We start from the raw sequence: 26077 nt of genomic DNA on the forward strand, positions 1-26077 counted from the left end.
TGGATGACACAGCAAGAGAGAAACACTCCAGAATTTGAGTGCAAGCATCCCAGCGGACTGACTCTAATAGCAGAGCAGAGAGGCCCCTTGCAAGTTGACTGCCCAACAGACATTTCTGCTCCTCGCCTTTCTGACATCCTAATGAGAGAAGAAAGATAATGACAGATTGAGGCCCTATAATCTTGTCTGCAGAGACTCAAGAGCATGAGTACCAACCTCAGGGCAGACTAAGAACCAGGGCACAAACCCCAAATTGGTTGTGAGTTAGATATACAATACCAATTTGGGGTTTGTATAGATATAGTATATACTTAGATATCTGCAAGAATGATCAAATGTAAACTGTTTAGGCATTATAACAGCCTTGACATGGAGTCACAGACAGTCCCCTGGAGTACTCTGATCTATCTTGCTACCCGGGTGAGTGTGCCTTTGTGATAGATGGACCAGAAGATGTGATAGATGGTCCTTTACTCCAAAAATCACAATATTCAGGTTACTCCCAGCCCCAAAGGATCAGACAGTTACCCCAGGTAAATCGCACCTTAGATCTCACACCAAAAATAATGCTTGTAGCCAATCCTATAATTAACTATATAAAGACTTATTAAATAGGAAAAGGGACCACATAGTTATTTGCAAGGTTAAAGCAGGCAAACATACATACACAAATGAGTCACAATCTTAAGTTTAAAAATATAATAGAAGCTTCTATAATCAGCAAGCTCTACATGTCCCTTAGGGCTGAGGGACCCATTTTACAATGTGCTGGACCAAATCCTCAAGACAACCCAGCTCATTCGATTATTAGAGAGCCCAAAGGATACCTTAACTTAGGACAGTGAGGAAGCGGAAAATTGCAGGTCAGTGAACTGGGTGATGAGTGAGAGTTGAGGCTGGACCAGAAGATGCTCAACATGTTGCCAGGATCTCCACCTGACTTTAGGGGGAACTAAGGATCCTAACGCAGCAGTAGGCACAGTGGCTGAGCTATGGGAAAGAGTCCACATATGCACACTTTGCATGGAGTTTTGTTGCTTGCTTTTATTTCCCAACATGGGAAATATGGCTTCACACATTATCCAGGGGGAATCCAGACATTATGGCTTACAAGAAACATCAGTCCTTAAGGGAAGTCTGTTTTTAACTTGACAGTGCCTCTGTAAGCAGGGAGGGATGAAGTAGGACACTTAAAAGTAGGGTCCCTGAAGGCCCAGCATCAACACAGAGAAAACCCAGACAGAATTTACCAGCATTACCGACTCATATGCTGCTACTGATTCAAATTTATTAAAAACTGGCAACGGCAGACATTTTGGGTCAGATTGTTCCTAGCCCTCTGGGAGTGCACAATTGGGGGGGGGGGGAAGAGAGGGGGTGGGGAAAGCTGGGGTAGTGAGTGCCATGAAATCCTGAGCAAGAATTAGTAGCGCTGGTTGGAAAAAAATTGGCATAACATGTTTTTGTCAGAATTTGTCAGTTTGTCAAACTCAGCATGTTCTGCAAGACCATGTGGATTTTGATGAAATTCTGTCAGAAACCTGCCTTGGTCAGGTCACCAATTGAGCTTTCTCCCGTCTGGGGTAACAGAATCCAACAAAATATATACAGCCCAAAGTCCCCGCAAAAGAAAAATCTTCAGCCCACCTCCAAGCTGGTTGTGGGTGACACACCCTTGACTCAGTGCTTACAATGTCCCTATCCTCTCCTTGGGGCACGGGCTTATACCCCTTCCACAAAAAGGGTGGTTGCTAGGGGAGCCCAGGCTCTTGCTCTCCACCATACTCTGACCCTGAGCCCTATGAGAGGCAGTGATATCAAACACCCCAGAATGCTTCAGGGCTGCCGCCCTAGGGCACTTCCTACCACTTACTTCCCCACAAGGCATCAAAATCCTTCACTTCAAGTCCAACAGAAGATAGCAAACACAACTGAATCTTCAGCTCAACTGGTAGCCTTTTTCCTTGCAGGCTGGACCCCGCTTCAAGTTCCTGGGTTTCATTCCCACTGCCCAAGGCTGTCATGCTCTCTCTCAACCCATGGTTTCAGGCAGGCTACAGTCCCTGATCAGCCCTGTTTCCAGCCAGGCTCCCAGCTCAGGGCTCAGCCTCCCAGGCTTCTCTTAGCCCTCTGCCCAAGAGGGAAAGCTCCCAGCTGGATCTCTTCCATAGCCCCTTTTCTAAAGCCTCGAGCAGCTGCCACTTGCAGGCCCCACCCTTTCAGGAAGGACTCTGGCTGTACCCTTATTCAGGAGCTCCCAAGATAGGTCTCCTCTCCTCTCACCTCTTTTCTACCTTGCTCCCTCCCTCCCCTCTCCTGTCCCCTTCTGAGCAATCTCCCTCTTAAGCTTCTCCTCCCACTGCAACAGGGTCTAAAGATGTAGAGGGATGGAGTCACCTGGGCCCAGAACAGCTCCTTAATTCCTTCTGTCCCTAGGGTGACCAGATAGCAACTGTGAAAAAACAGGACAGGGGTGGGGGGTAATAGACACCTATATAAGAAAAAGTCCCCCAAAAAGGGACTGTCCCTTTAAAAACGGGACATCTGGTCACCCTATCTGTCCCAGTGAGGGGTTGTGACGTTACTGACATAAACTGGGACTGTACAGATCATTGTTGCAACCAAGGTCTTGTAGTGGCATCAAATCTTGTATAAAGTGGTCAAATGAGGTGTCTAAGATAAGGTTATGGTTTGCTGGTTATGATTATGCTGTCTATATGTGTGTATCATTTTTGTAGTTAAAGTTATGAATATTGGCTCTATACTGTCTGTACTTCAAACTTGTGCTATGCTTCTGGGGAACACTTCAGACAAGTTGGTGTCAGCTCTGCCTAGCCTGCTTGAGGGCCCATTAAGGACCATCAGCTATACAATTGACCCACTGAGAGAAGGCAGATACACCCTGTGACTCAGCAAGGCATGCAGGGACATGCCTATGGACAGAACTCTGAGGTTTTTCCAGGCCATGTGATGGACAGCTTGTCTTTGGAACAAAGAAAGAAAGACCACATGGCAAGAGAATATAAAAAGCTGCTGCAGCTCCTCCATCTTGTCTTCAATCCGGCTTCATACCTCTGGAGGAACTTTGCTACACTGAAGCTTTGAACCAAGGACCCCAGCTGTGGATGTTCTCCAGAGACTTGATTTGAACCTACAGTTTATTCTATTACTGCTGCAAGCCGGAACCAAGAACTTTGCCATTACTGTATGTAATTGACTCCATTTAACCAATTCTAGCTCTCATCTATATTTCTTTCCTTTTATGGATAAACCTTTAGATTTTAGATTCTAAAGGATTGGCAACAACGTGATTTGTGGGTAAAATCTGATTTGTATATTGACCTGGGTCTGGGGCTTGGTCCTTTGGGATCGAGAGAACCTTTTTTTCTTTTACTGGGGTATTGGTTTTCATAACCATTTGTCCCCATAACAAGTGGCACTGGTGGTGATACTGGGAAACTGGAGTGCCTAAGGGAATTGCTTGTGTGACTTGTGTTTAGCCAGTGGGGTAAAACCAAAGTCTTCTCTGTTTGGCTGGTTTGGTTTGCCTTGGTGTGCACAGAAACCCCACCCTTGGGCTGTAACTGCCCTGCTTTAAGCAATTTGTCCTGAATTGGCACTCTCAGTTGGGTCCCGCCAGAACCAGCATCGTTACAGGGGTTTACACACAAATGGGCAGAATTCATTCCTGGTGTAATTCTACTTCAGGGATAAATTTGGCCCATCATATTTAAACATATGTGCAATGTATTTTACGAAACACGTAAGAGAAGTATCATGTGGAATGAACACTATATGACAATTGTTTCCAGGATATGTGGGGACACATTTTGTTGCAAACAATGCAGAGGCTTGTGCTTAGTCTGGCAGTGTTTCTCTGCCTTATAGAGCTACAGTTTTGTTGCCATCGGGTCCTACACAGGGGTGCTGAAACTAGGGGTGCTGGGGGTGTTGCTGCATCCCCTGGCTTGAAGTGGTTTCCATCATCTACAGGGTTTACAGTTTGGTTCAATGGCTCTCAGCAACCCCACTATACAAATTGTTCCAGCGCCCATGGTCCTTCAAACCCCTACTGTGAGTCATGAATTGTCTTCTTTCAGATTTAATTTACCCCTGTAGGAATGTGGTAAACATTTGGATCAATCAGATGTTTATGAATGGTGACCTTGCTGGCAATGGGACGAAGTTCTGCTGTCACCAGCAGCTCCCACATCAAAATGGAGAAGGGGAAAAAAATCATATTTGCATATGCACATATATTTATTTACATACATAAACCAGGTGTCCCATACAGTATTCATTTCCCTCTGATTTTCTGGCTCCAAATCAATCTCAGAAGAGCTGTGAGTTTATGATTTGCCTCTTAATAACATTTTATGGCCTTGAGGGTTTCTTATATAACTAAGCTTTTGCAGCTTTCCTCTACAATTCATAGATCCTGGATACCAATGACAAAGTTAATAACACAGCCAAATTAGCAGATACTGAAAATCCCTAGAGGTAACAGAGTTGTCTATTTTAGGCAAATAATTTCATTCTAAATTTACATCTGTAACAGTATCATTTCTGGATTTAAGCGAGAAAGCTGCTCTAGGAATCTGGAGGAATTCCCCATGGCTTGCTGCTGAGCAGTTTTGATTTGATCTTGGAAAGACTCAGGACTTTCAAAATCTTAACAGCAATAAAAATCAGTTATTAGGGTTTCAATTTTCTCCAGGCAATTTCCACCACTTCAGCTTGCCTAAGAGATAAACTCGCTATAAATCTGTTATGCTATCTGCCGTTTGAGGAACTTGGTGAGTTGATTAATAGTCTCACGAAAAATTCCACTGAAGGTAACGGAATCCCTCAGGTGGTGCATACAGTCATATCTGAATGCATCTCTGCAGTTTTGAAACAGCCTTTCTTTACGCCAATATATGCAGGAAATCTAATGAGAAGAAAAAGGGCCAGATTTTCTGCTCAATTATTCTGTTACTTCAGTGGAGCTACTGGGGATTAACACCACTGTAAACTGGAGCAGAATCTGAACAGAAGTGCAAAAAAATCCTTGAACAGAGGACAGTTTTTTTTCAAAACCATCTATTTCAGTACAACTGCCTTAAAAAATGTGTCACCCCTCCACCAAAAAAGACTTCATATCAACACACCTGTGGGATCCAAGATTGTCTGGCCAAATTTAGACCTGGTGTAAGCAGGTATAATCAGATGGAAGTCTCTGGAACAAATTAAAATGTAAATAGTGGTGTAAATTATTTCAGAACGCAAAAATGGCCATACTGGGTCAGACCAATGGTCCATCCAGCCCAGTATTCTGTCTTCTGACAGATGCCAATGCCAAGTGCTTCAGAGGGAACTGAGGCAGCAGTGGTACTGAACCAAGCAATAGAAGAGACAATGAAGTTGACCAGATGTGGAAGCTGCGGGATGTACGTGATCTTGGAGCGGGTATCTGAAAAAGGCTTAGTTTGTATGAAATGCTGCCTGATAGAACTGATGGAAGAGACAATCTAAGGTTTGGAGATGCAGGAGAAAACTATGGTTGAGTTTTGAAGGGGATTCAAGCAAATGATGGAGGGAAGGCAAGAGGAGGCTGAAGGGAAAAGTCAAGATTTGAAGATGCAAGCTGGACTGAAAAACTGTGATGGGAGACTGCTGGATGAGGAAAGTAACAATTGGAAACATGTGACTATGAGAACCAGGCAGAGGAAAAGACCAGATAGTGAGGGAGAAAGTGAGCTCATGAACAGGTTTGCAGAGTTGGAAAATGAAGAATGGGCAGAGCAGGCTGTAACTGAAGGAGGGAGGGCAAGGAAGAAGAGAAGAGCGGCTAGTCCTATAAGAAGAGAATAGCCAATGGAAATACCTGTAGCTCAGAACCACAGGAGAATACAGGATGACTCGCAGAAGATTGCAAGGGAGAATAAAAGACAAGAGGACTTGCAGCCAGAAAGAACAGGAGGAAGGCCAGAGAATCACACCATTACCAGGAAAAGGCAGGTCTATGTGATCGGTAACTCTCTACTAAGAAGAACAGACAGGCCTGTCACCATAGCTGATCCAGAGAACAGAAGGGTGTGCTGTTGGCCGGGAGCTAAGATACGGGATGTGGACCTGGGGCTGAAGAGGATCCTAATGGGAGCAGGAAAGAATCCACTGATTGTCCTTCATGTGGGAACAAATGACACAGCTAGATTCTCACTCGAATGCATCCAGGCTGGGGAAGCCGCTTAATGAAATGGAGGCTCAGGTGATCTTCAATGGGATTCTACCTGTCCCTGGAGCAGGAGAATGATGGTGAGACAAGATTATGATGATCAACAGATGGCTCAGGTTGTGGTGCTATTAGGAGGGCTTTGGGATATTTGACCTCTAGGAGACATTGATGGACAGAAGACTGTTTTCATGAGATGGACGCCATCTGAATAGGTTTTAGAGTGGTAGCCGTGTTAGTCTGTATCAGCAAAAATAATGAGGGGTCCTTGTGGCACCTTAGAGACTAACAAATTTATTTGGGCATAAGCTTTCGTGGGTTAGAACCCACTTCATCAGATGCATGGAGTGAAAATACAGGAGCAGATATAAATACATGAAGGGATGGGTGCCTAATCTGATGGTATCCAGTTTGCAAATTAATTCCAGTTCTGCAGCTAACCATCAGATTAGGCCTGAATAGAGACTGGGAGTGGTTGGGTCATTACAAAACCTAAACTTCATTTCCCCAATACTAATTTCTCCCTACTGTTACTCATACCTTCTTGTCAACTGTCTGTAATGGGTCACGCTCTTACCACTTCAAAAGTTATTTTTTCTCCCTTGGTATCCTTCTGTTAATTGATTTATCTCATTAGACTGACCTCACACTTGGTAAAGCAACCCCCATCCTTTCATGTATTTATACCTGCTCCTGTATTTTCACTCCATGCATCTGATGAAGTGGGTTCTAACCCACGGAAGCTTATGCCCAAATAAATTTGTTAGTCTCTAAGGTGCCACAAGGACTTCTCGTTATTTTTGCCATCTGAATAGGATGTTGAATTAGTTATCCTCCAGTCATCTGGTACAGAAGCTTATTTAAGTGATAGGTTACATACCACAATTAGTGGTTGTGCAATTTCATATTTGAGTTCCTTCGTAATTTATTTGTGTTTATCAATTTGCTCCAAAACCTTCTCTATTGACACCTCAATCTGGGACAATTCCTCAAATTTGTCACTGAAAAAGAATGGCTCAGATGTAGGAATCTCCCTCACATCCTCTGCAGTGAAGATTGATTCAAAGAATTAATTTAGCTTCTCTGCCACGGCCTTGTCTTCCTGGAGTGCTCCTTTAGCATCTTGATCATCTAGTGGCTCACTGATTGTTTGGCAGGCTTCCTCCTTCAGATGTACTTAAAAAAATTGCTGTTTGTTTTTGTGTCCTTTGCTAGTTGGTTTTCAAATTCTTTTTTGGCCTGCCTAATTATATTTTTACATTTGACTTGTCAGAATTTATGCTCCTTTCTATTTGCCTCAGCAGGAGTTGACTTCCAATTTTTAAAGGGTGCCTTTTTGCCTCTAACTGCCTCTCTACTCTGCTGTTTAGCAATGGTGATAATTTTGGGTCTTCTTAATGGTTTTTTTATTTGGGATATACATTTAATTTGAGCCTGTATTATGGTGTTTTAAAATAGTTTCTATTCAGTTTGCTAGCTTTCACTTTTGTGACTGTTCCTTTTGATTTCTCTTTGCTAGCTTCCGCATTTTTGTGTAGTTCCCCTTTTGAAGTTAAATGATACTGTGGTGGGTTTCTTTGGTATTCCCCTCTACCAGGATGTTAAATTTAATTACCTTATGGTTGCTATTACTGAGTAGTTCAGCTACATTCACTTCTAGGACCAGATCCTATGCTCCACTTAGTGTCTCTCCTCTTGTGGGTTCCAGGACAAGGTGCTCCAAGAAGCAGTCATTAATGGTATCTAGAAATTTTATCTCTGCATCCCATCCTGAGGGACATGTACTCAGTCAGTATCAGGATAGTTGAAATCCCCCATTATTATTGGGTTTTCTGTTTTGGTAGCTTCTCTAATCTCCCTGAGCATTTCACAGTCCCCATCACCATCCTAGTCAGGTGGTCAGAAGTATATTCCTCCTGCTATACACGTATAATTTCTGTATGGAATTTCTATCTATAGCGATTCTATGGTACAGTTTGAGTCAGTTAAGATTTTTACTATATTTGACTCTATGCTTTCTTTCACATATAGTGCCACTCCCGCACCAGCATGACCTACTCTGTCATTCCTATATATATGTTACTCCGGTATTACTGAAGTTTCACATAGCATGTAAACTGGAGTAATTTACATGCCAAGGACAGTGCAGGGGACAATAAAAGGGAAAGCAACTATACCAAAGGTGTGTAAGATAAAGTAGGATGGGCTTACTTTATATAATACTTTCTTACATTGCTAGTTGTTTTTCCTGCTACATCCTCCTTCTACCTCCTTAAGTGTGAAAATAACATTCACTTACATCAAAGTTGTTATCAACATGCATCACCGTTTAGGTCATCACTAAAACTTAGAAATAGAAAAGATCTACCAAGGGCCCATTTCTGCAGCTGCTCTGTATGTGGCACTTCCCTGGATTTCACAAGCAACACCCGTTAATGAGAAGAATAGAAAATAAGAAAGTTGGAAACTGAAGGCTAGATCCTCAGCAGTGCAGGAGACATGGGCTGTAAGGCATCTCAGGATTGGAACCAAAAGTCTTTATCTGGAGTGTCCCTCCCAGGACCAGGTTCTGATGACAATGAAATCTAAGAAAGGAGATCTGAACAATATTTAACTAATGATACAAATGGGGAGAATAAAGATTGATACAGTAGAAGGTTAAAAATTGAGATAGTAGATGTACAGTGCTTGGAAATGGTAAGGACCATTTGTGCTGGAAGACAAAGAAATACAGATAGAGATAGAAATAGTAATAGACACAATGATGGTGAATTAAGTATAATGATTACCCTGTTTTCTAGACAGACTGGCAGATGAATTGTTTGTTCAGAAGGGAGCATGCAGTGAATAACAGAAAGAGCAGATATTATTGTGTGCTGTCTAAAGCTGTTTGTGGTGCAAACAACAACTTTTCTGTATTGAAGCACATTTTAAGATGTCTATGGGCACAGAATCTTTTCCATGAGGCCTCTCAGTACATAGGTATAAAGATGTATTTCCATTCACAAATTAAAGTCGTGTTGCAGACCTAGCATATGCGTATGTAGGCGTGAGAGTTTGCCTGCTATGTATGTGGACTCATCTCCTCAAACATGCTTCTATTGAGAACAGTTCAAAGCTCAAGTAAGTAAAGACATAGGAAGAAAAACAAACACATAAAAAACAGCAGGGGTAGAGACAAATAGAAAAAAAAACCAACCAGCTCTGATATGGGGAATATCAAGTTTTATTGACCTGAAAGGTAAATATGACTGAAGTGAAGCCAAGATCAATAATAAATCTTCATGTCCCAGATATAAAAGTCAGTGTGTGTGTGTTGTCATTTACGGTAAGCACCAAGTTCTGTCTTAAATTATACCCTTGCCGCCCCACTGACTTCAGTGGGGTTGTAGAGAGATATGTGGGTGGTATTTAGCCCTGAATATCTTCAGATATATCTTAACATTTCTCTATTATGAATTTCAAAAAGTATAACAAGTTTTCCTCTGCATATGACATTGTAAAGGCAAGATTATGATTTAGTTTGTAGCATTTCTCCATTACCTCCCAGTGATTATGTAAATCAGACACCCCAACCTAATGAGAATGCAGGGAATTGCAGAATTAGGAAAAACCTGAATCAATAATTGTTATCCCCCCGAACAATTCCATTTCAGTGCAGTACCTTATAAGCAGGAAGTACCCCAAAATGATCATCCGCATTCTGATTATTTTATTATAGATTTGAAAGACATGTGACTGCTCACATTTTCATTTTGTTCTTAAGTTTGTTAATCACTTATTCATAATATTAACGATGGTTTTATCACATTGCTTGAACCGAACAATTGTTTATATACAGATCGTGGATTAACTAGGTTAAAATAAACAGGCCTTTTTTAAAAACATAGGTCAGACTTTTCAAATTAAGAACTAGTTTTGATGTTAAAGGTTAAAGGACAAATAAAGGGGTCTCCTTTGCTCTTTGTGATAATGCTTTCCATTTATATAGTAATTTCCATGCAAGGATCTAAAAGTGTTTCATAAACATCTATTAACAGAGCTCCACAATACACTTTGGTGAGGTATGGAAGGCATATATTATTGTACTTATTATACAGATAGGTAAACTGAGGCACAGAAGAGTTAAATAGAAATACACAAATATAATGACTGGCCCAGATCACAGAGTGAGTCAGCTATAGAGCTGGGAACAGAATGAGTTCTGACTCTGTCTCTTGCTTTAATCGTTAGACACACTCTTCATACATGCCAATGGGAATTATTCACATACTTGGAGAAAATGGAGCCACCTCAAAAAGGGTCTTGGGGCCTTAGAGGATTTCCATTTACTTCAGCAGGCTTTGAATCAGGACCTTGTTTTAGTTCCTGCTAACTGACTTGAATGCCAACGCTCTAAACCCTACCACTATCCTTCACAGTATAGGGTTCACAGGAGGAGCTTGCAGGATATGAGGCTGTTAAATGTTTGGCCACTTTCAGTGGTCAATAAAAAGTAGTCCTCCGTGTTCAAAATAGCTGTTGTTTTAGTTCAATATACACACTGCAACTGGGAAATTAACATATGAAAGTAATTATTCCTTTGTGACAAAATTTTGTGGTTGTCCCTTAAACCATCACAGTCAACTTGCAAATACAATTCCCGGCTCTGCACACATCACCATTGTTGTCATTGTAAGAATACATTACTTACTAATTGTATTTTTCTTATAAACTTCCCTCCTTTCTCTTTTGGTCTAATAAAATGCAGTTATACTTGTCTCATTGCTACCCTGTGCTCCCCTCCCACCCTGTCTTATACAAAGACAGTAAAATCTTTGGGGAACGGACCATCCTTTTGTTCTGTGTTTGTACAGTGCGTAGCACCATGAGGTCCTGATTTCAGATTGGGGCTATAGGTGTTACCGCAGTACAAATTAATAGTAATAATAAAAATTAATAATGATGTCACTGATTTTTTAAATTATTATTATTATTATTATTATTTTTAAATATTTTTTAAATATTTTAAATTATTTTTTATTTTAATTTTTAAAATATTTTAAATTATTATTATTATTATTTATTATTTTTAAATTATTATTATCACTATTTTCAATGCAGGGAGTCTGTTTAAATTCTTAAAACATATAACAGGCCATTGAAAGACATGAATCCACAAGAACAGGTTGGTAGACCTCAGGTTTTTTGCAGAATGGATCATTAGATCATTTATATCATAGTCATTAAATTTCCCCTAGATACTCCTATATTAAGCCCACTAAATTGAGTTGGGCTGAATGAGACTACACTGTTATGTACCACCAGCAGAGACCGAGGTGCCTCAGTGTGTAGCACTATATAGAGTGCTCTGCAGTAGTCTAATCTCAAATGAACAAAGTCACAAATCATGGTAACAAGGCTCAGAACTGAGACAAACTTACTGGCCATGTATAGCTGAAAATGAGCTAGGTTGGGCACTGCTGCTATAAGACTCATTGAGTATGCATAAATTGCAGATTCTTATAATGAATTATGGGCACATATCCTCACTGCAGCTTCTCGTGGCTTTCCCATTCTACCAATATCACTTCTGTCTTAACTGGACTGATATGCAGTCAGCTAACCCTCTTCCATGCTCCAGTCTGTTTTGAACACCTGCTAAAGTATTTGACAGCACTGGCTGGATTGGATGAGACAGTTATAAAACTTTATTGTCTCACTAACGCTCCTAACAACCCCGGATACACACTGAACAAGAGGGAGGACATGATGGAGCCCTGAAGAACCACACCTGAGACTGTCCAGGGGACACAAAGTGCAATTGCACAAAACAATGCTTGTAACCTCTCCAAAAGAGAGGAATTAAGCCATTGAAAGTAGGGGGGGGTCTCAATTAATTGCAGGTAACTCACACGATTAACTCAAAAAAAGTAAATTAAATTAAAAAAATTAATCACGATTAATCGCACTTATAACAATAGAATACCAATTGAAATGTATTAAATATTTTTGGATGTTTTTCTACATTTTCACTATGGATATCGATTACAACACAAAATACAAAGTGCACAGTGCTCACTTTATATTATTATTTTTGATTACACATATATGTACTGTAAAAATTATAAACAAAAGAAATAGTATTTTTCAATTCACCTCATACAAGTACTGAAGTGCAAATCTCATTATCGTGAAAGTGTAACTTACAAATGCAGATTTTTTTGGTTACATAACTGCACTGAAAAACAAAACAGTGTAAAACTTATAGCCTACAAGTCCACTCAGTCCTGCTTCTTATTCTGCCAATCGCTAAGACAAACAAGTTTGTTTACATTCACAGGAGATACTGCTGCCTACTTCTTATTTACAATGTCACCTGAAAGTGAGAACAGGCGTTCGTATGGCACTTTTGTAGCCACGTAGCAGGGCTATTTACATGCTAGATACGCTAAACATTCATATGCCCCTTCATGCTTCGGCCATCATTCCAGAGGACATGCTTCCACGCTGATGATGCTCGTTAAAAAAATAATGTGTCAATTAAATTTGTGACTGTACTCCTTGGGGGGAGAATTGTAAGTCTCTTGCTCTGTTTTACCCACATTCTGCATATATTTTATGTTATAGCAGTCTTGGATGATGACCCAGCACATGTTCATTTTAAGAACACTTTCACAACAGATTTGACAAAACGCAAAGAAAGCACCAATGTGAGATTTCAAAAAATTGCTACAACACTCGACCCAAGATTTAAGAATCTGAAGTGCCATCCAAAATCTGAGAGGGACGAGGTGTGGAGCATGCTTTTAGAAGTCTTAAAAGAGCAACACTCTGATGCAGAAACTACAGAACCCAAACCACCAAAAAAGAAAATCAACCTTCTGCTGGTGGCGTCTGACTCAGATGATGAAAATGAACATGTGTTAGTCTGCACTGGATTGTTATCAACCAGAACCCATCATCAGCATGGAAGCATATCCTCTGGAATGATGGTTGAAGCAAGAAGGGACATATGAATCTTTAACGCAACTGGCACGTAAATATCTTGCAACGCCAGCTAAAACAGTGCCATGCGAATGCCTGTTCTCACTTTCAGGTGACATTGTAAACAAGAAGCAGGAAGCATTATCTCCTGCAAATTGTAACCAACCTTGTTTGTCTGAGTGACTGGCTGACCAAGAAGTAGGGCTGAGTGGACTTGTAGGCTCTAAAGTTTTACATTGTTTTATTTTTGAATGCAGTTTTTTTGTACGTAATTCTACATTTGTAAGTTCAACTTTCATGATAAAGAGATTGCACTTCAGTATGTGTATGAGGTGAATTGAAAAATACAATTTTTTTGTTTTTTACGGTGCAAATATTTGTAATCCAAAATAAATATAAAGTGAGCACTGTATAATTTGTATTCTCTGTTGCCACTGAAATTAATATATTTGAAAATGTAGTAAACATCCAAAAATGTTTGAAATAAATGGTATTCTATTGTTGTTTAACATGCGGTTAATCGCGATTAATTTTTTTAATCGCTTTACAGCCCTAATTGAAAGGCATCCTGATCAACTCCTGCTAAAGTTCACAGAGAAGCCAACATCACCTGAGCACGGATACCTGAAACCTGGTTCTCCAGTCCACTAAGGCCACTTTGTGCCACATAAGCATCACAAAGCAGTCTTAAAATGACCAGAGATGGCTTGTGGAGAATTCCTCTTGCTTAGGACAACTCTCTGAGGGTGGAAAGCTGACAGAAGTGGCTGCATTGCCTCCCACACAGCTAAGATGTGGAGGACAAATCAGGACCTTGATCTTTATCCAGTGCCAGTAGGAGATCATCTATCAAACAACCGGAGTAGTCAGTGTGTGTAAGATGGTGAGTAGTTTCACCAGCCAGGAAAAGGAAATGAACCTCCAAGACTCAGTCCTGCTGAGGCTTTTTCCTCCGGGCTGGCTTATTATCTCTACCAAACAATCACCAAAAGAAAATCAACTGGAAAAAAAAATGCTCAGTCCTACCCCAGAGGTTTTCCCTGTTTTAGCCAGCCAGGAGAGAAGGCACACCCATTCCCTTTGAGCCAGGTTCCCCTTCCGTTTATACTCTGTCCCAAGCAGACATGTGACCAACTGCGACCTGTTAATTCTTTTCAGGCTGCAGTGCCTTTACCTAGTCATATTATGCCATAACCAGGTCTGCTCCCAGACTATAGACACTCCCAGTCAAGGAGGCCGGAGGCATCTAGATGTTCAAAGAATTGTCTTGTCACAACCTTCTCAGTAATCTTGACCAAAAAAGGAAGAAGATACCAGGAAGTGGATTGATCCAATTTCGGTATGGGAGACTGCCTGCAATTCAGACTGGAAGTGAACAGCACAGCTACATCACCAACCCATCAATCTTACATAGTTTTATGCTGTTTCAAATACAGGTCATCCCCTTGTGCGCCAGAACAAGCCCAGCAACATCATCGAACCAGGTTTTGGTGATGCTTGCAAAGTCATGGCCCTTATCTCCGGTCAAATCATGGATCGATGATTATTAACCACTCTTAATCAGCATGCACCACAAACCAGGATCCTTGTCTGCAGATACTCCAGCCTTCTGAGAGCTAGCTGAAGATGAAAGCAATGAAACTGAGAGTAAATATATTGATCCTGCTTTACAGCTTACTCCAAATCTTTTCTTGGTTTGTCTCCCCCATCCACAACCAAAGAGATCAGTGTTGTTCCACCTTCTTGGCCACCTTATAGTGACCATTTGAGGACTGCAGCTGAGCACCTGCAAAAAGGACCTGCAAGAAAGACTACAGAATTCTCCTTTCGTCTCTTGAACTGCAATAATAAGCAATGGTTTAGCTTTGGAATTAGGTGACATTTCAATAGGTTGGCAGCTGCAGAGCTAATATGGGCAAATAGAGGCCCTAGTGATAGCACTGGGGGAGGTGACTTTCAAGACTTCTGTGGACTGTGAACAGTCTCTCAACAGAAGTGGTGAAAAGCCCCATTGCTTGAAACATTTATGGCTAGAATGAACAAAGTAAGGAGCTATCCTGGACTGGCTGGGAAGAGGACAGAGTGGATGACCGTTTCCATATTACTCTTATTTCTGTGATTACATTACATTATGGAATTTTGAGCATAGTATGATGAAGTTAAAGAGGAAAAAGAACAACTGTCCATTAACATGAAGCACTGTTCCTTTTTGTTGACTGCCTTTCAGTTAATTAAGACGTACATTATAAATCAAATAGAAATATCTATCTCTAACTATATGCTTAAATAAGACAGAACTTCAGCTACATCTAGTGGCCAGAGGCTGAGTACTGCAGACTCTCTGCAGCCATGGCAGTAGATTTTTTTTTTAATCTGTCATGTTAAATTACTCCTGTTCTATCTCAGTATGTACAATGGGAATTAACTCTAAACATTTTTCATGTTAGAGTTTCAACAATGTAAGCGGCTCCTTAACAAATCTATGTGATCATCTGTACACTGTTGTCTTTCATTTGCAGTGTTTGATTAAAAGCTTCGGGAAAAAGAAGCTCGCTTCAAAAGGTGAGAACATTTTCTAAAGAGCCATGTGGCTTATGATCTAGTGGTTTATCGCACAACGTATTGTTGCATGGAGGATCCAGATCAGTGAACACATGGACTAGGTAGGTTACCTATGTAATGATGTTCTCATCCTTTGTTGGCATGGGGTCAATTCTCTGATAGGTCAATTCAGGTATTACATACTATTTTGGGGTGCAAGCCTGCAAAGAGTCCCAATGTGTATCTTAAAGGCAACTCCCCTTCCCCAAAAACAATAAAGTACATTTTAAAGTGTTTATTTTGGTATTTATTTAACCTAAATTAAACTGATGAGTGTAAAACTGAACTGTGCTCTCTGCCAGTCTTCTCAAAAAGGGGATTAAGTGAAGTTGTGCAGAGAGAGATCAATGGATCAGGGGAAATAGAGGAATGATAGCCTAAAACAGGTTGAGCAAAAGGCTTAAGACTGCATCCTGGACAAGCCCGATCTGAACTTTGTGATTGACTTGAGAAGGCGAAGGATCCTTGCTGAATTAGGTGAAGCAAAGATATACCAAGCACTTATTTAAATGAAGGCAGAATGGACATCTTACAGACTTAAAAAACTTCACACTTTCGTGTGCAGTGGTCTAACATTAGCTGGCTGGGCTGTGATATAGAATTCACAGTACTTTTGAGTGGCTCAAAATCTATTCCCCTTTCACCCCCCCTTGTATTGTGCTTCTTTGTTTAGCTAAGCAGCAGATAAAAAGTCAAAATAGGTTTCAAAGTCCTACCATGATCCTAAAATCTTCCTACACAACAATCAAATGAACTATCAACTTGTTACATGGCATACAAAGAGGCTGAGACAGGATAACATTTGTCCCAAAGCACCCTAGTGTATCTATTACTTGGAGCCTGATTTTATGAGGTGCTGAGCACCCATACTTGCTATGAACTTTAGCTGCAGGTATAGGTGTTTGACACTTCTGAAAATCATGCCCATTATCTTTTATTTTACTTTACCAGTAGCCTTAACAATAGTCAAGTTGGTGAATAGCTTTCCTGGTAAACATTCTGCTATAAGAAACCATCAAAAAGAAGACTAGGGAAAAGAAAAGAGATGAGGAAAAGTGATGAGCATTTTAGGAATACTGAATATCAATGGATGGAAGCCTTTTATTTTTTTCACATAGCAAATCTCTTTTTCTTTGATATGGCTATTAAGATTGGGCACTGATCAAACTGCCCATCAGAGTGTGCGTGTATGTGTCTGTGTCAGATGGACTGGGATTGAAACACCTGACCCTTCTCTATTAAAATCGTGATGTTGCAAATGTCTTTTCTATAATGGGACAAAAAGGAAAACAGAGAACATACAATAATAGTGATTCATCTGTTCAGTCATTTGATGTGTTTCTCTATTGTTGCAGTTCCTGAGACTCAGCTTTATCCCGTATGTGAGCTCTGATTTTAACGATAGGGGCATGCTATTGAAATGAGTAAATACAATTTCTGAATCTCTTGTCTACTGACAAAATGTACTTGAAGTACATGCAAGCCTGAGAAACTGCCTCTGCCTTGGGTCCCAAATTCCTTTGATTTCTAGACTTATTTCTATGTTCCTGACAATGTTATCTACCAGTTTTTAAAAAGTAAATGACTTTGCCTTCATCATTTATTCTGCTTCCCTCACTGTCAGGTCAAATTTGGTCCCGTAGTTAGTCCCCAGTGACTCCTCTGTCAACATGAGAGATGAGAGACAGACGGAACAGATGAGTTTAAGGGGTAGGCCAGATCCACAGCATAAGCCTTCCTTGCCCCAGTAATATGGGAACACCTCCGTGGCTGCTCTGCAGGAATTGAAGGCTCCATGGGTGAGAGGATGCAAGGCCCATGCATGGACAATGGTAACTTTCTGTTCCATCATTTCCTCTATCAGCCCTGTAAAGGTTTTCGGTATAAATGAACACTGGTCCCTTCAGTAGTAACTAACCCTGTACCCCCTATTGCATGGTAATATCTCACTCAGGAGAAATTTTGGGAGAAGAAGCCAGTGGGGAGACAGACACAGGAGGGCCATGAAACATAATGGGTATGGGTGTCCATACAGATAGATGACGGTAGCTTCTGGTCAATCTCCAAAGATACATAGGTTGCAGAATATAAACTCCCTGTCAGATCTGGGTGTGTGGAAACCAGTGTCTCTGCCAAACAAAAATTTAAATGGAAACTCCACCAATCCAGACTTGAGAGACAAGGTCAGTGAGGTAATGTCTTTTATTGGACCAACTTCTGTTAGTAAGAGAAACAAGCTGGTCCAATAAAAGATATTTCCTCGCGCACCTTGTCTCTCTAATATCCTGTGACCGACACAGCTACAACTATACTGCATGCAACCAAGACTTGGGCAGTTTCCAGTCCCTATCACAGGAATAACTTAAGCAGGGGACAGTTTAACTCTTAGATTTTGTAGAACAATAAACTTTTACAAAACATGAGCCTGACAAATATTTTCATAATTTTTTCTAATTATAATGGAAAACTTCTTTTTTAAAACAAACATTCTTCTGCAGCACTTGAAACCCAAACTCTGTAACACTGTGCTAGTGAATAAGAACAAGAAAAAGGAACTGACTCAAAAGTGATCAGTGTCCATGCTGAGAGAAATATTAAAAGTAAACAAAGAGCAATCATAGTGAAAAGGAAATGTTTTCATTTTTAGTTACGTACAGTGCGGTATGTAACATAGAAAGGGAATTTGTTTACTTTTAAATACATGACACCTCACTCTGGCCCTTTTTACAGAAATAAGGCAATTTCCAAGCCAAGTAATTATATTTTGACTCCTTGTGGGTACGATTGGATACTTTTATTATTCACTTCATCCCCCAGTAGTGTGGATAATGATGCTAGGGTGCAGAATAGTTGCCGTCTTTCCACCTGAAAGTGACTGCACTTTAGAGCTTTCCTGTTTACATATACTGTATTATACAACAGTGTTTTGGACTGCTCCTGTAGAATACTGTAGCACTGGTTCCTGACTGGGAATTTTCATGGAGTAAGGAGTGCAGTAAGCTGCATACAGTGTGTTATAACTCTGTCATATAAGGTTATTTTCTTCTGAGTTTTAATGTACCGCCTTTCTCCAGTTTTTATTAGTTTGTTTTCAGAATCCCTTTAATTGAACTGGTCATCTGTCATTCAGATGTATGCTTGTTATTCCACAGGTAAAAATGGTTCTGAAAAAATATCCCTTTAAGAAAATAGCTGCTTTCCTTTTAATATGCAAACCACAAGGGGGCGCAAACACCTAATATATTCAGGGTTGAAAAGAGTTTATATTTCAAAATGACCACCCATAACAGATTAGTGGATTAATATTTTGCTCAAAAGAACCTGGCCTTTACTGATGTCATCAATTTATATCCAGCCCAGGCTTTTACAGTTGTAAAAGTCATGGAGACTATAAACTTCACAATAGATGTCAGCCTATTCTTGGTGTGCTCTGTAGAGCACCCCATAAACAGCCGTGATGAGGTAACTGTTCTTGCAAGACCCAGCTAAGGCTGTAATGGCTTTATCAGCACCAGCAAAGCGGCCGTGCCTATATTTTTCCAACCACAAGACCCTGAAATTATTTTATTAATCAGGATCTATTTTTCTGACAAGTGTGTTTGGTGTTATGTGAAAGCTTATCCTTGATCTCCCCTGCAACTAAAGCAGTGCGTCTATTTATGGACATGGCTTAAAGAACAGTAGATCTCATGTACCATATTAGAACTTTTTGAAAAACAGCCAAAGTACAGAGGTCAGGTTTCCTGTACTATAAGCAAATTAACAGGATGCAAGACCACAAGGTTTATGAATATCGGGTAAACTAGGTCACTGTACATATTTCACTAATCATTTTGCTCAAACTACAAATTATTTAAACATATCTATAAACACTACAAAAGCCAGCTAGGACCAACTCAAGGCCTTCTACTGCTCCACATCAAATCAGTGAGAATTTTACCATTGCCTTCACTTCAGAGAGAGTAGGGTCAGGCTCTAACTGTTGTTTGGTAGACAATGCTATGAAAAAGAAAATGTAGTTTGAAATGTAGCAAAAGAAATATAGTTACGATCTCCACTGTGATCTGACTCTTTGTTAGCAATTAGGTGACAATGTAGGTGATGTGATTATAAATGTTCTGCAAATTTATCTGTGGTATAATCTCAAAAGTCAACACAAATTCTTTGCACTATTTCTCTCTGGAAAAAACCAGTGCTTTTTGCAGTTCAGTCTGATCTGACATTGTCTGGAGGAACTGGAGCACAGGAGTTATGCAATAAGGTGTATGCAAATAGATTTTTCCTGTGTGCCTATAAAACTACCTATTTATGGAAAAGCTTATATGGGAGGATTTATCACTGCACACAGACTAAGTAGTAATGCTTCCACTAAGAAGAATCCATGTTTTCATCAACTTTATAAATCAAGAATCTGTAGCAGTAAATAGAAGACTATTCCCTTATGTTTTAGGAGTCTACTGAAGAGGACTTAAATAGCAGTAAGTATAGTATTCAGATAGTTTGTTTTATACCAGAAAAAAAAAAAAACATAAAGGAGGCTGTCAAAGCAATGTGTAGGACAAACAGCCTCAAAAATGGAAAAAGATTTATTTAGTGCCAAATTAGGCAGCAGGTATTAAGACTATATCTGCATTCTTCAAACACAAAGTTGTAGGACATTTGATAAGATATGGTTCAATGGCATTTGGTATTAAATTTAGTGTCACACAAAATTAGTGATCATGGTCTGAAACATACTGTCGTCTCTTCAGAGGCAGGTCGAAGGAAAGAATGAATGTTTCCTACCCGGAAATACTGGGGAGTAAAGGATCATTATAATACTGCCCCCACAAACCTGCACACCTGCTTGTCTCTAGTGTTATCTGTTGGTGTACTTTATGAACATTAGCCATTTTGAATATGAGTATGATTTGTCACATAGTAACTAGTTACAAACTTGTTTGTGTGTAAAAAGAGTAAGGTAAAAGTGATACTTTAGCTATCAGTTGTTTGGCAATACTAACCAGCTTAATTTCCCAGCTGGATTCATAACACTGTAACTTACAAACACAAATACTCTACCTGGGGTTATTGTCCTCTGTTTATACACACCCATGTTCAAAAATTCAACTACATAATAGTTTTGTTCTTTCCCATCACACTTGAACTGACAACACTGAAAAAATAATTTAAAAAGAATTAGAAAGAGGATGGTGTCAGATCAGTGTCAAACTTGGGAAGCATAGCTAAATGAGATTATAAGTATTAGGGATATGATTTGCTGTCCTTACTGAAGTAAGGATTTACATGGAAGGGATTTTGTTGGGTTTTTTTTTTGGGGGGGAGGGTAGGGGAGCAAAGAGGACAACAAGATTTGGCCCTTAAAAAGAACAAAATGTATATATTGCCTTATAATGAAAGGAGGTTCCCCCAAATACTGGAAACAAATGGGTATGAATTCATTTAATTGGGAATTAGTTGGCAACCATGTCTGGGGGGGGGGGGGGGGGGGGCGGGGAAAAATGGATTAGGGCTGTCCCACAGTAGAAAACTTATAACTGCTAGGTATTTCCTTTTCCTAAATAAGAAAAATAGTAGATTTCAATGTGATGCATGTCTTTTAGTTTCATACAGCATCTATGTAATCCAAATAATCAAAGATGGCATAGAAAAAAAATCCCTGCCACCTAATGAGTCCATCTCTTAAATAACTCTTCAACATGACATAGTAAAAATACAAAAGAAAAAAAGTCTAACATGTAAGTGAAAGAGAATTTATAAAATTACAAGTTTAATAGATAAATATAATAAATACTTTATGCATCATAATTCTGGACAACTACATTTAAAGCAACTATGCTGGCAAGTCACACACAAAAAGTTGCTTCTTGGCAACTTTATTTTTGATAAAACCACACTGACAGGCATATTACAATGGTTCTTATTAAGCTTTATGCCATAATTATGTTTAAATCCTGCTCTCCTGAGCTCAATATACATTGGTGCAATGTAATTCTACTTTGGAATGTTTTCCTGCACACCAACACAGTTTTACAGGTAGATGTTCTACTTACCAGGGGTAAGGGGAGTTCTGAAGAAAAAATTTCGTAAATGACTTCTAGAAAAACTAAAGCATTTCTTAACTTTTTATTGACATTGGCAAATTAAAATAGAATAAATTAACAATATTTTCTCAAAAAAAATGTTTTGTACAAAAATACTGTCAAAATTTCCTAAAAAGCTTTCAACACAGTAGTATCTTTTCATGTACTGAATAAACTATATTAGCACAGTGTCAAAAATGCTGAAGACAGAAACAAAATAAAAATCTGTGAAATGTTTGCCACTGACTAGTCAACATTTCATCCACACCATATTATTGTCTATACATATGGGGGAAGGGGACTGGGTAGCAGACTTTAAGTAACATTATTCTTTTCCTGATCTAGGAGGGGTTGGCCCACATCTGTTAAGCTTCCAGTTTAGCATATTTAAAAAAAAAAGTCTGCACTGCAATGCATAGTTAAAAATGAAGCAAGATGGCAGCATTTGTGCAGTAATATCTGCCCTTCAAAGTTCATGCAACCAACTAATGCAATTTTTTCCCTGTTCACTCAGAATCTGAATGCAGTTCAAGTCATTGGAAATCATTGTTTACAAAATCCACAAGATTAAGCAATTTGCCAAGATTAGTATCTAACAGCTGAGCACTGTAGAAATTATGGACATGTTACTGTGAGGAAATTAAGAGGTGGGGGGAAACCCATAAAAAGCCAGAGTTAGTCAGAAATAATTATTACAGGAAGCGAAGTGAGTGTCAAAGCAAAAAAGAAAGAAAGAAAGAAAAAGTGGCAGCAATTATTTAAAAACAACCCCAATTTATACAAGCTCATAGTTTACTCTGTTTTCCAGATTCTCAACCTTTCAAGCACTGAAAAGCGAGATACTGTGTCTAAGGGAATGTTTTCATTCACACGGATAGAAAGTCCTTTGTTTGTTTTAAGGAAGTCAGCAGCTCACTCTGCTGGGCTGTTGTTTGCAAACGAAGTCTGTCATGAAATCAAACTCGTTCTGTCCCAACCACAGCTCAGGAAGCTCCTTGATGCGGTCCAAACCCATTTCTATGACTAAGGACATGAGCACCTCCTCATCTATGAAGTCAGTGTCTATGACATTGGGAGGCAGCATTGCTGCAGGGACATGGGGGACTGAAGGAGGCATGCCGCTGCTGCTGCTGCTATGCTTTGGGTTGCAGTCTCTGAAATGCTGGTTTGTTCCGTTCATCGGATGATTTGCAGGGTGCAAGTCTGGCATATAGTGGTTGTGAGGATAAGGATGGTGGCTAAAATACTGGTTGTTTAGCTTCTGCAGCTGCATGCTGGCCGTTAAGGGGCCTCCTTGGCTTGCAACAGGGGGGGCCATGAACTGAGAATTATTAAATCTTGCCGTGGGAGGCATGCTGCTAGGAGGATGCCCCCCATTCACGTTCCCTGGCCCCATTGCATGTCTGATCCCGCCATTTGCGTTCATATTTCCAGCTCCATAATGTATATGCTCGCCCATCAAGGCGCTGAAGGCATGTTGCTGCTGTTGGTGATGGTGATGGGGGCTCGGAAACTGACCCATCCCCATTCGATGTGCAGGGTGGTGATGAAGCCCGCTAGTTCCATCAGGGAATCGCCCATGATTCATGGCCATCATGTGGTCTGCCATTTGCCACCTAGGAAGTTAACATACGGGAAGAGGTATTTCTTAAAATCCACAGACATTACCCACACTCTTTTACACTTACAGGAGTCCCTTAAAAAGCGAGCTCAGTAGCACCCCTCCCCTCCGAGAGAGCGTGCAGCAGCGCTCCTCCACACAATGCTACTGATTTCTTTGAAAGAAGTCTGCAGTCCCTGCTGCGAATCCAGACAACTCACCCACCTTCCCATTGCAACTCCTGCACACCTAGCACCTAAAAGTATCGCGTACAACAGGCGAGTGAGCCATTCTTCCCATTCCAAGCCATGGAAACCTTTCAAAGGATACCCCGCAAAGAACAGCGAAGGAAACAAGTCCCACCTCCCCGCGTCAGCAACTTTTGGAATTAAGTCCACCAGGCTTCTCCCCCCCCCCTTTATTTTATTTTTATAACACGCATTTTAAGGCGCTTATGGTGCACCGCGGAGAATGACCCGTATTCTTTCTTGCGCCCTTCACACCCGGGCTGCAGCCGCACACCAAAGTATAAACAAGCAAAACAACAATCAAAACCCCCTCCATTACCCTCACCTCTCTCTCTCTCTCTCTCTCTCTCTTTGTGTTGTTGTTGCTCCAAGGGTGTTGATGAAACCAGTCAGTAAAACTAGCCCAGCATAGAGAGGGCTTTTCTTTTTCTCTTCCCTGTGGTTACGTGAGGATACGAATTATTAATTAGCGTTGGTATTACTGCGGCGGCGGCTGCAAAAGCTGTTTCTCGCTCCTCTGCGAGGCTCATCAGCACTTGCCAACAATGAGCTGTGTTTCCCTTACCCTGCTTCGGCCACAGTTAATATAGGATTTCAGAAGGGAGGAGCAAACGCCTCACAGGCAACCAGAAGTAAAACCTGGAGCAAGCGAGGGGGGCGGGGGAAGAAAGAAAAGGGAAAAAAAAGCCAGGCGGATCTGGAAGGAATCCAAAGAATCCTGTTCGTTCTGGTTCAGCGACACGTGTGTTTGCTGATCACTTATGCGGTGTCTTCAGATCAGCTAATGCTAGGAGCCATATCCCTGCTACACTCCTCTTATATCTCAAAGCGAGGGAGGGGGAGGGGATTACGAATCTATTGCATAGAACCGGAGGAGAGAAGACTGACAGGGAAAATAGATTCTGTATCATAATGGACACTGTTGCAGCCACTGCTAATAACAACTTAACAGGCTTCGGTTTTGTCACATAATATGGTACTCAACTTGCACTGCCTCCCAGCTCAAATCAATCAGGCTGTTTTAAACTGCCGTCGATTTGTGGAGCAGGGGTTGTGTGTATGGTATCCCCCCCCCCCCCCCGCATGCAATTCTGCAACATTGCTTCCGATTACAAGCCTTACACTGAAACCAACTGAACAGCCTTGCTCGTGCCTTGTTCACGGCTGCTGGGCTTCCTCGATACCCCTCCAGACACGTGAGAATTAATGCTGTTTATGTGAGCGTGTCTACTTTTTTTTAGGAAGGGGTAACTCCCTCCCCCACATCCCTCGAGGTATTTCTTCCTCTGCCTCTATTTGGAGGGGGCTGTCGCACGCTTAAAGCAGAGGTTGCAGGTGGCAAGGAATAGAACTGGGGATGTTTGTCTTCCATGGCACACAGAGACACAGATCCAATCCGCACTTTCCGGGTTACACTCGGCTGCTCCATGTACGTGTGCTTTTGCTAAGTTTGTGTTTACCTCTCTCGGTAGCTTTGGCATTCACACGGAGGCGACTCTGCTCTGTAAACAAATTCAGCAAGACTCATTCCCGAGATCCACCTTTTTACACATACACGGTTGTTGCTGCTGCTGCCCTTGATCTGGGAGGTGGGGGAGGAAAGAGGTGATTGCAAAGTTGCACAACCTCTCGCCTGACTGGCTTTGTCTTGTGGTGATTTGGGGCTGATTTAGAGGGATCGGGTTTGCAGGAAACGAATATAAGCGCTATTTGATACTGCTTTTTTGCTGGAAAAGAAAAAAGAAAGACATAAACATGGTAACTGCTTTGTAAATACAGTAGTCCTGTAAGCTGAGGCACATCACCATAAACCTGCCCCTCAGCACATCACCTCTAACATTCAGCACTCATTTGGTACGGTGGGATGGCATGCAAACAGAACCCCACATTTCAGAAATCCTGGATTTTCAAAATGCATCTCTAGGTAAAAATCCACCAAATCTTCCCAGCTGCACTAAATTATCACACAAGAGGGAGAGGGCAAGGGGAGGAGGGTTGCAAACACTGCAGTGAAGTTGAATACTGTCCTATTTTAAATCTTATCTAGTATAAAACTCTTAAGAAGGGACACTATGTCACAGCTCACTGGGAGTGCTGAAGGCTCTGGTTCAGCTCTATGGCAGCTGTGCTTGGAGACAAAGAATGGGGCATACCCCTTGTTAGGTCCAAACAGCCATCAAGTAGCAAGCAGTAATGCTTCTGTCCCCTCCACTTCCCAGTGCAAGAACAGAAGTGTGCTGCGGGCACACATGCATCTCAAAGAGTAGAACTACAGGGCACTGCTGTGACAGCATAGGGCAGGCTGTAGGGGCCCTACTGGGGAAGGAGAAGTCTGACCCTCTTTTAAAGCAGTTTGACTGGCCAG

General features: G+C 40.9%; 1 protein-coding gene across 1 annotated transcript; it reads right to left on the minus strand.

Annotated features, from left to right (window-relative positions):
• Positions 1–21582: 21582 nt before the first annotated feature.
• Positions 21583–24355, minus strand: CITED2 (Cbp/p300 interacting transactivator with Glu/Asp rich carboxy-terminal domain 2). Its single transcript, XM_074946977.1, has 2 exons — positions 24038–24355; positions 21583–23480 (listed from the first exon to the last, which is right to left on the minus strand). Exon 2 carries the CDS (start codon positions 23471–23473, stop codon positions 22769–22771), a length of 705 nt encoding a protein of 234 aa, XP_074803078.1. The 5' UTR covers positions 23474–23480; positions 24038–24355; the 3' UTR covers positions 21583–22768.
• Positions 24356–26077: the final 1722 nt, after the last annotated feature.

This window comes from Natator depressus, chromosome 3 (assembly GCF_965152275.1).
Source record: "Natator depressus isolate rNatDep1 chromosome 3, rNatDep2.hap1, whole genome shotgun sequence".
Taxonomy (NCBI): domain Eukaryota; kingdom Metazoa; phylum Chordata; order Testudines; family Cheloniidae; genus Natator; species Natator depressus.